The following is a 14,752-nucleotide window of genomic DNA, read 5'->3' as shown; positions in this document are numbered from 1 at the left end:
CTAACTCCTTGATTGGTTTTACTTTAGTAGTTAGTATACTTGCAAACTAAACCAAAACACAGTACATACTGTATACTCCAAATCTGAGTACAAGTAGAGTATGGTTAATACTGATATTAGATTAATGCTCGAACGGCTTGCATAACCTTATGAGATATACAAATGTTTTTCCTTATAGCCAAAGATCTTGTTTTAGTATATAGTTCTTGAAATTAAAAACCACCAGGCCTAGAATCAGCAATGCACAGCACAGAAGCCCGTCATTCCACTGCACTTACCCGTTGTCTGTAGTAGGAAGTGAATGCTCCATAGTAGGCTACGCATGCTGCACCAATGAAGACGTTCCCCACAATATTGGTGATTTCTTGCTCAAAACAGGCAACGCTTTCTTCCCAGCGTACTTGCTCGTCGCCGAGAGCAGAAGTAAGTTTACCAGCCCTGGTCAATCGAGCTTGCGTCAGGGCCATAGTGCTAACTTTGAAGAAGAGAAGGATACATGAATATCACACTGGCAGATTCAGGTTGAAGAATTAATGGGTTATACAGGTAACGTTAGCTTTTTTTTTTTTTTCCATCTATCGAGATTATTTTTGTTCCAGTGTGATTGAAAACGCAATAAATTAAAACAAAACAAACACTCTCACCTAATTCTTCTTTCTCATTTTTGCTACTGTCAAACTGCTCCTCGAGCACCCTAATCTGATTCTCCACTTCCTGAAGTTTTTGCTGCTTTTCTCTCAGAGTTGCCATGGTTATATCTAGTTCTTCCTGCACAGCACATAAAAACATAAAGGACTTTAGAAACTATATACCTGTACAAGAATTATTCTTGCAATGTTTTAGTGTGCGTTACTGACCTGTGCCTTGGCTAGCTTTTCTCTCTTTGGGCCAACTTCTTTAAGGACTTTGGAATACAGATCCATTGCTCTGACCCACATGCACATTGACTTGCAAGCTCTGGAAACCTTTTCCACCTGACAGCAACATCAGAATAGTTCTTTATACCAAGTAACAACATTGAAAATCCAGTTCTTTTTTTTCTCCTTTTTTTTAAAAGCTGTGTCATCTTAACATCCGCAGATGTGCATAAACAAAGCAAGTGTACAGTTACAATGCCCAATGAGAAAAAAGAGCAGACCTTCTCAGCGAGGAAGTCGGGGTTGCTGATGTATTTCTGAAGCTTTGATAAGATCTGTGGTTTGATGTTATCCTTGTCATATTCTATCAAACGCCTAAGGAAGTTGGCGTCTCCCAGTAATTGCTTGGCACTTTGCCAGTCTGGTCTGTAAGTAGAAGAGTGTTAGTAGGAATAAAAAGAACACAAGACGTTGCCTAGCTAGGATGCACTTTTAGATCTATTTAGACACAGTATTATGTTAATATTTCAAACCATATCTGAGTGAGAACAAATAACTTATGGTTGCATGAAACTCAGATCATATCGTCGCTTACCAATACAGATTTATAGAGTTAATTTAAGCACACTAACTTGCAATCCAGCAGGATACAAACAGCCTCCATGACGGTTCTGACAAGGTCTGGAGGTTTCGTAAACACTTTGATCTCTGAGATATCGGCCTTGTCTAGAGAATCCAGAGCCTGATTGGCACTCTGCAAGGCAGGCAGGGTTTCATCCAGGTCTTTTTGTGCATCATCTGCCATGGCCTGGGTCTCCTCAGCCTTAAACTTAGCTAAAGCCTCATCTTCCTCTACAACTGTACGCACCTTCAGCAATAGAATGACTTGGTATTATAAACAAAGTTAATTGTTTTACTTTAGCTTCCTTAAACTTCAACATACACACACACTCACACACCTCATCAGCCTTTTCCTGATCTACAGCCAATTTCTTCATCAAGGCATCAACATCAATGGACTTTTGTTTGAGAACTGGCTCCAGAGCAGAAAGATCCACTTTCATTTTGTCCACAAGTTCATTGGTCTCCAGTAGTTTGGTCAGACCATTTTTCACACGATCTCTTGCCTACAAAGGCAAGGACATACATTAGAACAAAGCCACGATAAATATTAGACAAGCTAACATTTCAATTGTTAGACATACCAGAACCAACTCCTGTCTCTTGTTGTCAAGCATACTTAAGTAAAGGTTGATCAGCTCCAAATAGGATGTGGGCGTGGTGTAGTAGCGCCTTCTGACTTCGGCGTAGAAGCGCTCGGCCATGTCAGTGACACTAACGTGTATCTCCACGCACATGGCAGAAAAGCTTTGTTTGAGTTCCTCGCTGCCAAAGTCCACATTCTGGAAAAAAGCCTGGGAGACTGAGAGCAGCGCCTCGCGAGGCCACTGGGCACCAAGTGGCGAACAAGAGAGGAGAAAATGATTGGGGTTAGAGGAAGGGTATCCAGCGAGATTATTGTTTCTTTGATCAAGAAATCAGCAGAGAAATAAAATAGACTATAAATAATCAATACAGAAACAAATGAAACCATGTTAAACAAGAAAAATGTAACTATTATACACATAAAAGAAAAGTGAAAATTAAAAACAATGATGTGTAAAGTTTCCAACATATCAATATATTAATAAAATTATGCAGAGTTGTAAAGGATAAGTCCTCACCAATTTACAGTACATCCATCACTCTGCTACCAGTCTATACCTCCCGCTCCCAAGACCTCATCACCCCTGTCCTCCAAATATTGAACTGGCTTCATATGCCGAAAGATTCTCTGCATCACCTACAAAGCCCTCCACCACCAAGGCCCCTCATATCTAACTGAACATAACCCCTATGCCCCTTCTCATAACCTCCACTCTTCAGATGCTAACTTCCTCTCTCCACCTTGCACCATGCACTGAACCTGGGGGAAGAGAACCTTCTCTGCAGCCACCCGCTCGCTCTGGAATGCACTTCCTCTCGACTTTCAAAACTGTACCACTCTGGACTCTTTCAAATTACACCTCAAAACTCATCTATTCAGACTTGCTTTTAAATGGTAAAGCTACTTTTAGCAGTACAACTTTATTACATGTACTCTATTATTTTTATCATCTGTACTTTCATTGTTGTGTCTGAGTTTTTTTAACGTAAAAATAAGGACATTACTGTTATTATATAAAACAAACTGAGAGCATCTCAGCTGTGTTGGTGTACCTGCACAAACCAGTCAATAGTGCAGCAGTTAACCAGTGACGGAAACATGCGGCAGCGAGACCTGAAGGCGTCGCCAACGGGGCTCATGCACAGCACAATGTGGAGCCTCTCACGTACGCGAGAAATAAAATACTGAAACACCTGAAAACACACAACACAGAGAGCACTGGGCTGGTTAATGGGCTGGTTAATGGGCTGATGGCGGAACGTTTCGGTTGCGTGCTAAGGATGTGTAAAAAAACAAAACCAGAAAACTGTAGATTTCTTTAGAAAAAAACTAAATTATCATGTGCCCTCTTTATTTCAATATCTATACCTCGTCCCTGTTCTCCTCACTGATTCCAGCCTCTTTGGCTTTTGGACGCGTTGCAGCAAGCACCTGCTCCAGCTCATCTTTCTCAAAAAGGTTGGGCACCTCCCCTGAATTCAACATGTTGTTGATGTCCTCCAAAAACTCCTCCACCACAATCTACGATGAGAAATAAGTAGGCATCTGTTTGTTTAAGCAGATTGAAGTGAACCCTTTCCCCACCATAATCAGTTTTATAAACACCTGCGTGTCTGTAAAGAGGAACACCAAATCTTTTCCCTCCAGACCAGCCATCTTGTAGAGCCTCCGCAGGTCCTCGTGGAAAGAGTCGTAGTTGTAACCTCGGCTGAGCTCGATCTCAAAGCAGCGGTAGCCGCACATGTGTGCAGCCAACCGGGTGAGCGACTGTTTGCCTGTTCCTCCCACACCCACCAGCAGGGCATTGCCTCTTTCCTGACGAATCATACGAGCAATCCTAATAATGGCGAGAGCCAGGGACAATTATTGGCAATTTTAGAATTAAGCATTTAACATTTTGTAATTTTCAAAGTTATACGTCTAAAACAAAACTGGTGTCAAATGAATCACTGTCTTTGTTTGGCAAAGAAACACAAGGAATCACGATAATAATAAACTGAAAACACTTCTATGCATCCGTCAATGGGACTCCAAATCCCACAATGCAATGAGAAAAACATTTACAACAATAAAAACAATGAGAGTGCATAAGGTGGAGATCAAAACAAACATTCCAGCAGCATTTTAAACCTTTTGCATCTTTTTTTCAACACGTGATCTTCAATTTATTGCTCCATTAGGTCGACACAAGAGATGGGCAACTTCAATCAGAGTGGTGGATACAACAATGTGATTGGATCTGATGCAAGGGCCACAATATCAACATGTTAGCATGCTAGCATTTAGAATAAAGACCAACCTGACCATTAATACAGGGTTTTTTTGGTGATTGAGTTTTTAGACATTTTGTGTCTATTTTCTTGTCAACATGACAAATTTTTGTTGGCTTTTTGTGTGTTTTTCGAGTCATCATGTGTGTTTGTTTTTTTGTTTTTTTCGTGTTGTCATTTTGCGTATTTTCATTTGCATTTTGTGTGTCTTTGAAGCCCTTCTTACATGTTGTTTTTGTAGTCATTTTGTGTTTAAGTGGTTGTTTAGTGTGTTTTTGTTATCATTTTGTGTACGTATGTTGACATTTTGTGCATTTGTTGTGTTTCTGGAGTTGTGTGAGTTATGTTGGGCTTCATGTAACTTCAGAACTCAATGAATTACCAGTTGCTGATGTCTGGTCTACACAATGGATTTATATGATAAGAATTATCATCCCTAGCAGCTTTAAATGCCTTTGTATCAAAATAAGAACAAAGTGCATTCATATCTTTTTTAAAAACTGCCAGCTACTGTTATACGTGTGGCAAAAACTGTCAAAAATAAAATAATTCATGAATAATAAACATGCCAACAGAAGTCAATGAACTGAAAAATCGTTAACAGACAATAAAACAAACAAACATCACTGATAGATGCTTGTATAGTGTTCCATGCAACATTTGTTATATTCCTTCAGGCAACATTTCTCTCACATCTTGCACCGACTTCTGTGAAAACTTTCTCTCAGCCGTCGGAAAAGTTAAATATCAGAATGTCAACCGAGCCAGTGTCATGGCAAGCTGTCGTCTTCTCACCTGGAGACATGCTCAGTGGCATCCTGGAAGAAAACCAGCTTGGTTTCCTTGGAGAAGGACATGTTATAGTCATTAAGGTAGTGCTGGAGGACATTTTGTATTTGAGTCATGTCTGTTAGATCCATGTAAGGGCGATCTTCCTTAACTGCTCCCACCTAAAGGGATAGATTTAAGTGTTCATTGAGGAAAATGAATACTTAAAGTGTAATAAAATCATATAATCCTTAAGTGAAGTCTAACCTTCATGAAGTCCCCAAAAATAATGGGCTGAGTCACAAAGTATTCAGGTTTCAAATTCATATCAAAATATCTACCTTGAAGAACGGGAAAGAAAATTATAGCATAATTAATAGCAAAATCAAAACAGGTAAAGATGCACCTTTGGGAATTGTCTTACTGGCCGTTTCACAGAGGATGGAGTTGAAATACATCTTATCTTCACTGTTGATGAGTCGGTCGTAGAAAACACGCTGACACTCGTGGCAGAAGAGACGAAAGATGTTTGTTTTGTCTCTTACATGGCTTGACCCACACTGCAGTATGCCTGAACATGGAGCATTATGGTAATGTTGGATATAAGATTGTGTTTAAAGCAAAAAAGTGGCAACAATGTGTGTGTACACAATCAGTGTGAGACACTGGACCTCATGCAAGAAGCCAGATAAGAAAAAACTTGAAAAGATGTTTGTATCAACTTTTGTTCGTACCCATTGATTTTTGGGATTCATCAATGTTTCCTAATTTTAGGAATACGTAAGAGAAAATTCTAAGAGAGGTCGAGAGCATTTGTGATAATATAAGAGAAAACATCACAGCCTTTGAATGTTTGTCCGATGCACAATAACACATGATTTAAATCTAATAAACCAAAAAAACAACAACCACATATGACATATCAGTCTAACCTACATTATTATATATTTCAAAGAAATTGATCTTTTCTTAGTTTATGATAAAAGAAAAACACTCTAGACTATGAAAGGGATAATTTTGCGGGTCAAGCATCTAACCAAATGGCTTACCTTTTGCTTCTAGATGTATTGAGGAACCAGGCATTAAAATAATTACGTAATATTCTTGAGCTGCTCTTTTCACTTTAACATTAGATCCATTTTTTCTACAAAATTTCAGTAATAAAAATGACTCCCCTCTCAGTGCCTCCAATTATTTCCTAAATCCCTTGGTCTGTGCTTGGCTTGAGGAAGACGCTGTGTATGATCAAGTGGGATTCAACAATAAGCACTCCTGGGTAGGAACAGATTTGGATGTTAAGAATGTTTGATGCATGCAGAGTTGAATTCTCTTCTTTTTTCTCTTAACACAAAAATAAACAAAAGAAACTAAAAATTTAGCAGAACAGAATAGAAACGAATGCTGCATGAGGCCCATGGGGTATTTACAGCCAGCAGTCATCTTCAGCTATTTGAGCTACCCATCTTTTAGGTAGCATCTAAGGGAACATCCCACAAAATTCGCAGTCCATCTTTTTATTCCAGAGCATTAGGGAATTATACAATCACGTACAATACTTAGAAAAGCAGCAGATCCACTTTAAACTCCTTTGGTTAACTGAAGCTCATTTGAGCTCCTTGTTCAACCAGATATCTATAAAAAGTCCAATATGTATAGCCGTAGCTGAGGACGTAGATTAATGATAGCGATGATGAGGAGACAAATCTGTGACTCCTTATCAATGTGAATTACTTGAAATGACTTGAATCTACATTGACACAATCTTCATTTGTCACTCATCGGTTTGTAAAATGCCATTTATGTGAATGCTGATGCCTCACCTTGGACACACTTGGAGAGGTCCCTCAAATTGAAGACATAATGGGATTTAGCTGGAGTGGGCAGCAGATCCACACTTAAGCGGTTGTAAATCTCTACGGCTGCGTCAACTATCTGTTGAGTGCAGTCCTTCACTGACTGGGAAAAGTCGACGAGGAAACCACTGAGGATCGCCTACGGGAATACAGAAAATGAAAAACATTACCAAACATGATCATAAGTAAATAAATGACAAAGGAAACGTGCACACCTAAAAAATAGTCTATTGAGACTAAGTGATGATTTTATATCAAGCAGTTCTAATTAGTGCTGGTCAAGGGCAAATATCAAAACCTATAAGTGACATTTTGTGAATATACTGTATGTGTCATGGATATTACAGTATATCACTGAAACCTTTGTTCATGTAAAAAGTTTAGAACTTCTTTTCTTTAAACATTTATTCTCAAAGTGGTGAGTCTGTACTTTAATATACTATTTATCTAGATCTGGGTTTTGCTATATTCTGTAAGGGGATATAAGACATTTATTTTAATTTTTTGCTAAACTTGGAAACTGAGCGTTAATTCAAAGCTGAAAGAAAGACTATACGTGAAGTTTTATAAATAAGGCTGACATTACACTGTCATTATCTGTCAGTAGAATGAATGAGGTGTAATGAAGGCTATTAAGTGTTGTTCGCTAAATTATGACACCTTTAGAGCTATGTTGGCATTTTTTGGGTTAGGTGGAGGGATCCAGTAGGGTTAGGGGTTAGCGTAACGAACACTTAATGACAGCCTTCATCACACCTTGTGTATGCTAATGACAGGTGTCATGTCAAAATAATGACAGCGTAATGTCAGCCTCATGTATAACGCTTCAAGTGTTACCAAAGAAAGTTATTAAAATGGTCTTTGAATTTATATTCTGCGTATTAATACGACATTAATTCCATGATTTTCCACAAATAATATATTTTACAAGTTTCAGTCTTAAGTAGAAAAATGTGATTAATCGCAATTAGTTACAGAAAACTGTGTGATTAATTGTGAAAATTTGTATTTCTAGTGGAGGTGAGATGATAAGATTTGTTCTGTGTGTGAGAAAAGTTGCTGACTTTAAAGATGTGCTTCAGGCTGTGCTCTGAGGGAGTTGGCAGGCAAAGCAGGCTGAAGTGTCGAATGAACCGAGGTGTCACAGGGTTGCGTCCGCCTCCTGGTGGAGCACATGCTGCAGCGATGGTCATTTCCTAAAGACGAAGATGACAGCCAAAATAATGAGGGAGGCTGTCTGTTTAAGAGACACACAACAAAGTGTGACCAAGCACTTATAGTATCACCTGTAGAATCAGAACATACTATGCTTTTTACACTCATGATTCCAGTTAAGGGCAGTGTATTGCATTACGGAAGATTAAAATCCTAAATTATTCACACAAACAAAAGCCATTCCAAAAGATTATCGGTTTGGTATTGAGTTGACCTACCTTATGTTTTATGCTTCTTCTAGTCCATAAACATGGTAAATAAAATGCTCCACTGTTGTCTGATAAATCCAGTACACTAACATTTCTTTACAACGCAATAACTAGTGTTATTCTATTCTATTTGGTTAGAATCATATTCACCACAAAAAAGCATGTTTTCCTTCAACTAGGACAGTGTTTCTCAACCTTGGGTTGCCTGAAATGTCTAGTAATTGAATATATATATATATATTTCTCAAATTATAACACCACACACAATATTAAAAAAAACATATTCTGGACTTTGACTTTCTCAAATATAAATCTAGTTCCAATAAAATGCTGTATAAATATATGTGACCTGGCACATCTGGTCACTTTGTGCACTAATTCTGGCCTACTCTGCACAGTATAACAAACAATATGGACTCGTCAGAAATCTGTGATATCAAATTTGTGAGGTCACGATCCAATGAAGGTTGGAACCAATGAACAAGGAAAAACAAAGCTCCTTTATTCTTGTAGTTGATTGAGTAACGCACAATACAAAGGCATACATCTACTTGGATTACCTCGATTTCCTTCCAGAAGAATTTCCCTCTGTCATAGAAGCCAGAAAAGTCCTGAAACTGACGCAGGAGCTCGATAGGAGGCTGAGAGCCATATCTGTCCAGTTTTGGCATATTCAGATCATCCACGAAGACCAACAACTTCTTGTTATTAGGAGGTCCTTTAATATAGAAAAACAAAAACCAGAGGACAAATGAGGGGTTGAGTTTTAAATCTGCAGAAAAGATATAACATGACTTTAGAGAAATGAAAACTGCTTGATGTGTTTTGGGATTGAACTGCATTGTTGTCCAAAATTATCATCCCATTAGTTTGTTTGCAATGTTCATGCCAAGGAGGAGTTCTTACTCAGAATGTTCCTCCTTTTTTTCTCCAACTTGGACTCGATGATCTCCTGTGTGCGGGCAGAGGAGGTCTGGGCTGAGAAGTTTATGTAAACTGGGAGGTAACCAGCACTTTCTTGAATGCTGTTAAGAAGGCCTCGAGCCACCACCGACTATAAAAACAAACATGTATGGAATATTATCAATGACACTAAATGTTTCTCAACTTTAAATTGCTTTACGGGTCATTCCATGACATCTCAACAAATGATGACGTCAGGTAATATTCATAATGACGATGTGTATTGATACATGTGTATCAATGTATTTTGAAGGAAAAACATGAGAAATGTATTCATAATTAATATTGTTTTAAAAAATGAATGCTTTTCTGATGCAATGGTTTTCATATTTATGTTATTAATGAAAATCTAATAAACAACACATTATATTATAAGACACAGACTGCAATGGCCTCATGTAAAGGATTTTCAATATTAGCGAGTGGTGAAATAACCCAAAGCTAAAGCCTTTTTTCTTTGTTTTTTTTGAAGAAAAAATGTTTTATATCCCAAGAAAGAGTCATCTTTATAGTTTAAATTAAAACCGATCAGATTTTTTTTTCTTATATTCCCACATGCAGTTATGGGCCAATGAAAATAGCAAAACAAGTATTTTTGGGGATTTGAAGAAACTGTCACTGAAGAACCGGTGCATATATGACTAATTTTTGATGTCAACAGTCTATGTACGTAGCTCAAAGTTTATCAAATTACAAGGAGTTGAGGCATATGCTAAGTTGTTTACTGAAGACCCAATCATGTTTGAGTCTGAAACCCCAATTTTGAGGGGCTGGCATGTCCAGATTGGACGTATAGCATTGTATACAGTATTCTGAGAAAGTAGGTGGAGCTATATTACTATACCAAATTCCAGTTTCCTATGTGATGTAGTTCCTGAGATATTGGAAGCTGAAAATGGAAGAAAAATATGGACGCGCAAAAATCGACACAAATCCTCCTCACTAAATTGGCCATATCTCAAAAAGTATTCATCCGATCAAATTAGTAATTTGTTGAAATGATGTGGAATGACTTACACGAATCAAACGCAGCAAAAAAACAAAACAAAAACTTAAGTATTTCTACCTTCCCAACTCCAGTGTCACCAGTAAACAGAACAGAACGACGCACAGACAGTAGGTTTTCCATCAGGTAGCCAAAGCGAACAGTGTCTGCAGTGGGGACGACCATCTCGAAAAACGGTTGCTCTGGGCTGTATTTAAATAAGGGGACGATCCCCTGCCAAGGCTTCAGGCATTTGTGTGAAAAATTCATGTACAGACTCCACAGGGACTGGGACTTTGGAAGCTGTAACAACACAGATGGCGTAACATAAGCCAGGAAAAACGCACATTAATAAAAAGTACAAACATGTATTTAAACAACTAAACAAGCCGTTTGTTGTCATCACCAGACATGCTCACCTGGTGTCAAACTCAAATTTTAGTTCAAGGGCCACATATGGACCAGTTTGATCACAAGTGGGCTGCAGGATTTAGGCAGGAAAACAAACAATTTTAACATTAATGCTTGTAATTCCAGTTATAAATTTGACATAAAGTATCAACAATATCTAAGCAATAAGTGATAGATACTTAAATGTCCTTTGAATTTTTTTTTATTTTTTGACCAATTTTTATTTAATATGGTGAGATTTTGTGGAAAAAATTGCAGTTCTTTCAACAACAATTTACATCTGAATTATAGTAATTTACACAATGATTCATGTTTTGAATGTTTTGGGCCTTGAGTTTGACACGCTTTAGATGTTCATAAATAATTGCATGTCACTATTACTACTGATTTATCACTATGATGATAGTGTAAAAAATAGCCATTAGTGTATTCAACAGCAACAACATCAAAATGTGAGTTTATTTTTTTGTATTATTATTATCATTACAATTCACATTACGACATAAAAGATGGGTAAACAGTGCAGGAAAAGGCAGAAAGTTCAAAGAGCTTATTGGAAAACAACAGAAATTAAAAAAATATATACACATACAAAGAGCATACAAAAACTAAAGATAACCTAAGATAAATGAATAAAATTACTTAACATACAATAAGATTGAAAAAACATAAAAAAACACCAGTGATTGTAAAAGGATTGTTAATATCTCTGTAAAAACAATTCAACATAATACTCATCCAACAATAAACAAAATAAAATGTACCACAAAGCTAGTTAGGTGCAACCAAAACATCTTTTGTAGCATTTCAAAGTCTTACAGTTTTTTGCAAGGTGTGAATAATTGTTTCATAATTTGGTGCCCCTATATTTTGATAGACATTTAGACATTTAGGAGGATGAAGATGGAGAGCTTGATGAGTTGAATAAATATTTTTATTTGTATTTACCCACCTTAGCATCACTGTTCTCTTCAAACTGCTGCTTAAGGAAATCGTCAAAAGCATCCCAGTATGAACACAGAAGGTTTCCACCCACTGCCCAGAGGTAGCAAAAGATAAAGGTCTGACACAGGATCATGTTGAGCTGAGTGGAACTCTAACAGAAAAACACACAAACACCAGAAGACCTAGGATTTAAAAACCAGCATTCATACTTCATTTGATATTTGCATGTTGCTATGTAATTCATAAATCGTAGAGCAGTGGTTCTCAAACTTTTTTGGCTTAAGTACCCTTTTTTGTCTTATTTCTGAATCCAAGTACCCCCTTAGTTTGGCTATAACACTTTGCTCAGAATACTGTGGAATAACAACAACAGAGCATAATGATGGAATTAATCTGATAACACACATTTTAAAGAATCTCATTTTGTAAATAAGCTAAAAACAGTATTTAGTGTCTCCTCTTTAGATTTATTTCAGTTTTTATTGTTTCCAGTCATCTCCTGCCTGGTGTGGAACTAGCGGTGTGCACTACATGAATCTGACGTGTCACAATTTGCATGTCACAATACAATATATCCAGAAAATAAAGAAAAGCGTTACAATTACAAAATTTTATGAAATACAATTTATTTAATTTTTCTAAAAACTTGCGAGAACAAGCAAATGGTAACTAACCGTAATTGCAGTTTGTCAAACTGTTAAATCACATACAGTACATCTATAAAAGTGCTCAGTGTGTTTAATGAAAGTTCAATCAACTTATAGCTAAAATGCATTGAGGAGTGAGCTATTTTAACAAGGTCTGATGTGGTTCACTGACACCTAGTGAATGAGCTTTTACGTTCTACGCACAATTACATTTTTCTTTTTGTTAAAAAAATGTGATTAAAAAAATTATTTGGACATTTTTTGGATTGATATGATAATTGCGCTGTGAAATATTGAGATATATGGCAGAATCTATTTTTTCTTACACCCTTATATGGGACCAAGACTGACCCTTGTATTTTCAGTTCATGCTCTAATGATGATTATCATTTTGAACTCAAAATAAACATTATAAAACAACATATTGCTTTAAGTTGTAAATTTTCCACTCTCTTTCTCTCAAGTACCCCCTGTAGTGCCATTCCGTACCCCCATTTGAGAAACACTGTCATAGAGCATAAAATGACTATTATTGGGTGTAATCTACCATATGTAGGTCCGGCCCTCCTTCCCCAAGCAGCAACGCCTCCAGCAGGGAACAGAGAGTTGTGACTTTACTGATATCCACCTGACGAATCGCCTGGGTACAATTCTTGGACACAAACTGTAGCCCTTTCTCAACATGTTGTTCAAACAGCCTCAGCAGGTAGACACGCACTGGCTGGGGGAGCTAAAGTGAGGTGAAAACAAAGAATATAAAACCAAAATAAAGCCTCTGCAGCCTGTAGATGTCTCTGTGATAAAGACAAACAGTCCCCTCGGTTAAATTGCGAGCCAAAAAATCAATACAAGGTGAATTCAAACAACTCTAATGAGCTCTAATGACTGTGGAATAGCTACAAATGTAATTAAAGTAAAACTTCACAAGGAACACCAGCAATAACAATCAGGAAAATGTTTGTAATTGTGTTTTTAAAGACAGAACACACTGGATTATACAAAGCTTCAACAGAGAGATTTTTAGTCTGATCAACTGGTAAGTGATGGAGGTAGACATGATTCATATTTTCTCTCCCATCAAGTCACCACAAAGTAACAGTGATGATGCTGCGTGCTATAAATGTCAGGTTTGTGTTGCTAGTGTCATCAAATGTTTTGCTGACACAACAGCTCTGCTAATTGTAAAGCCTGGTGAAGCACATTAACTGGAACACGTCAACACACGGGCTATGGAAAAGGATAGTGGTGGGATGTTGGATGTGTGACTGCAGCCCAAGTCTTTAGTCTGTGATCAAGTAGGCGTCAACATAAAAAGGTAGATACAGATTCATCAAGACATTGTGTCAGTTTTTAACCACAATGGAGCCTTCCACATTGTATTGTAAATAATACAAGTCTATCAGTCCATGAGCAGCATGATGGCAGAAGGAATAAAATACTTTAGTCTGTGATCAAGGAGGCATCAACATAAAAATGCAGATACAGATCCATATTGTGTCAAAAGTTAACTTGTGCTTGTATATTTGTCTGATTTTGACAGTTCTAACCACATCCATGCAGTGCACGTTCTTTAATAATGCTATGAAAAAATAAATTATAACACAACCTTTGCTTCCAGACCGCTGATCCATGTCCGTACGTAGGGCATCCACTTCAAATCTTCAGGATCAACAAACACCATCCCACAGCGACTAACTGTGGCTGGAGATGCCACGGCCAAGTCCTGGACCTAAAACAAACATGAAACAATTCAGTGAATCAGCAGTCTGAACCAAAGACGGACTGTGTAGTTGTATCTGACCTCAAACATCATGTGAATGGATGGGCTCAGTTTGATCCGCTCGCTGTTGGCCAAGCAGAGCATCTTGTTGTCGTCCAACACAGTGTTCATGTTCTCAATCCACAGCGCGTCAACCGGGCCGTCGCAGACCACCCACTTGTGATCATCACTAGAGTCGTTGACGGCCTCACGAACGCTGAGGGCCATTAGTCCATCCCGCCATTCAAGAGTCAGTGTGTTTACCTGTGGTGGTGGATCGGAGTACCTTAACTCAATTTCAGTTTACTAGTGCACAAGTAGAATTTACTTGTGTGAAAAAAAAGTGTCAACATGCCTATAGTACTACTATTAAGCCTTATATGCAAATTAGGTGGAAAAGCAAATTCAGGCTTTCAAAAACATTACAACCAATGAGGGAGCTTGATTGGGTTATAATCCATCCTACTTCGTTTGCATTAGGTCTACTAGTACTACTAGTGAATCTTTTGTCTTTACTAGTAGGAGTAGTAGATTTTGAGTGTACTAGTTGTGATAGCCCTGACAGCTGCCACCCTGAAAAGGAGCGAGCCGGTCAGAAAATGGATGAATGAATAGTCGTGATAGGAAACAAAAATGTTGTTTTACTGGTTAAGGTTTTTGACA

The 14,752-nt window shown here is 37.8% G+C and overlaps 1 protein-coding gene across 1 annotated transcript in view; it reads right to left on the bottom strand.

Moving 5' to 3' along the window:
• Window positions 1-14,752, bottom strand: part of LOC114463958 (dynein heavy chain 6, axonemal-like) — a 61,992-nt gene that overhangs the window by 18,886 nt on the left and 28,354 nt on the right. The window contains exons 40-61 of the mRNA XM_028447869.1: window positions 14,132-14,353; window positions 13,937-14,059; window positions 12,878-13,060; window positions 11,691-11,834; window positions 10,409-10,630; window positions 9,286-9,433; window positions 8,940-9,097; window positions 8,020-8,151; window positions 6,923-7,094; window positions 5,527-5,673; window positions 5,370-5,443; window positions 5,130-5,284; window positions 3,670-3,901; window positions 3,433-3,585; window positions 3,117-3,257; window positions 2,063-2,305; window positions 1,817-1,984; window positions 1,490-1,725; window positions 1,139-1,283; window positions 858-974; window positions 645-768; window positions 279-475 (exon numbers count right to left, since the gene is read on the bottom strand). Coding sequence (XP_028303670.1) covers window positions 279-475; window positions 645-768; window positions 858-974; window positions 1,139-1,283; window positions 1,490-1,725; window positions 1,817-1,984; window positions 2,063-2,305; window positions 3,117-3,257; window positions 3,433-3,585; window positions 3,670-3,901; window positions 5,130-5,284; window positions 5,370-5,443; window positions 5,527-5,673; window positions 6,923-7,094; window positions 8,020-8,151; window positions 8,940-9,097; window positions 9,286-9,433; window positions 10,409-10,630; window positions 11,691-11,834; window positions 12,878-13,060; window positions 13,937-14,059; window positions 14,132-14,353 — 3,636 coding nt within the window. The remainder of the gene's footprint in view (window positions 1-278; window positions 476-644; window positions 769-857; window positions 975-1,138; window positions 1,284-1,489; window positions 1,726-1,816; window positions 1,985-2,062; window positions 2,306-3,116; window positions 3,258-3,432; window positions 3,586-3,669; window positions 3,902-5,129; window positions 5,285-5,369; window positions 5,444-5,526; window positions 5,674-6,922; window positions 7,095-8,019; window positions 8,152-8,939; window positions 9,098-9,285; window positions 9,434-10,408; window positions 10,631-11,690; window positions 11,835-12,877; window positions 13,061-13,936; window positions 14,060-14,131; window positions 14,354-14,752) is intronic.

The sequence above is a fragment of the Gouania willdenowi genome, chromosome 1, assembly GCF_900634775.1.
Source record: "Gouania willdenowi chromosome 1, fGouWil2.1, whole genome shotgun sequence".
Lineage (NCBI taxonomy): Eukaryota > Metazoa > Chordata > Actinopteri > Blenniiformes > Gobiesocidae > Gouania > Gouania willdenowi.
Note: the sequence above shows the minus strand (reverse complement) of the source record. Positions and strands in the feature narration are given on the sequence as shown.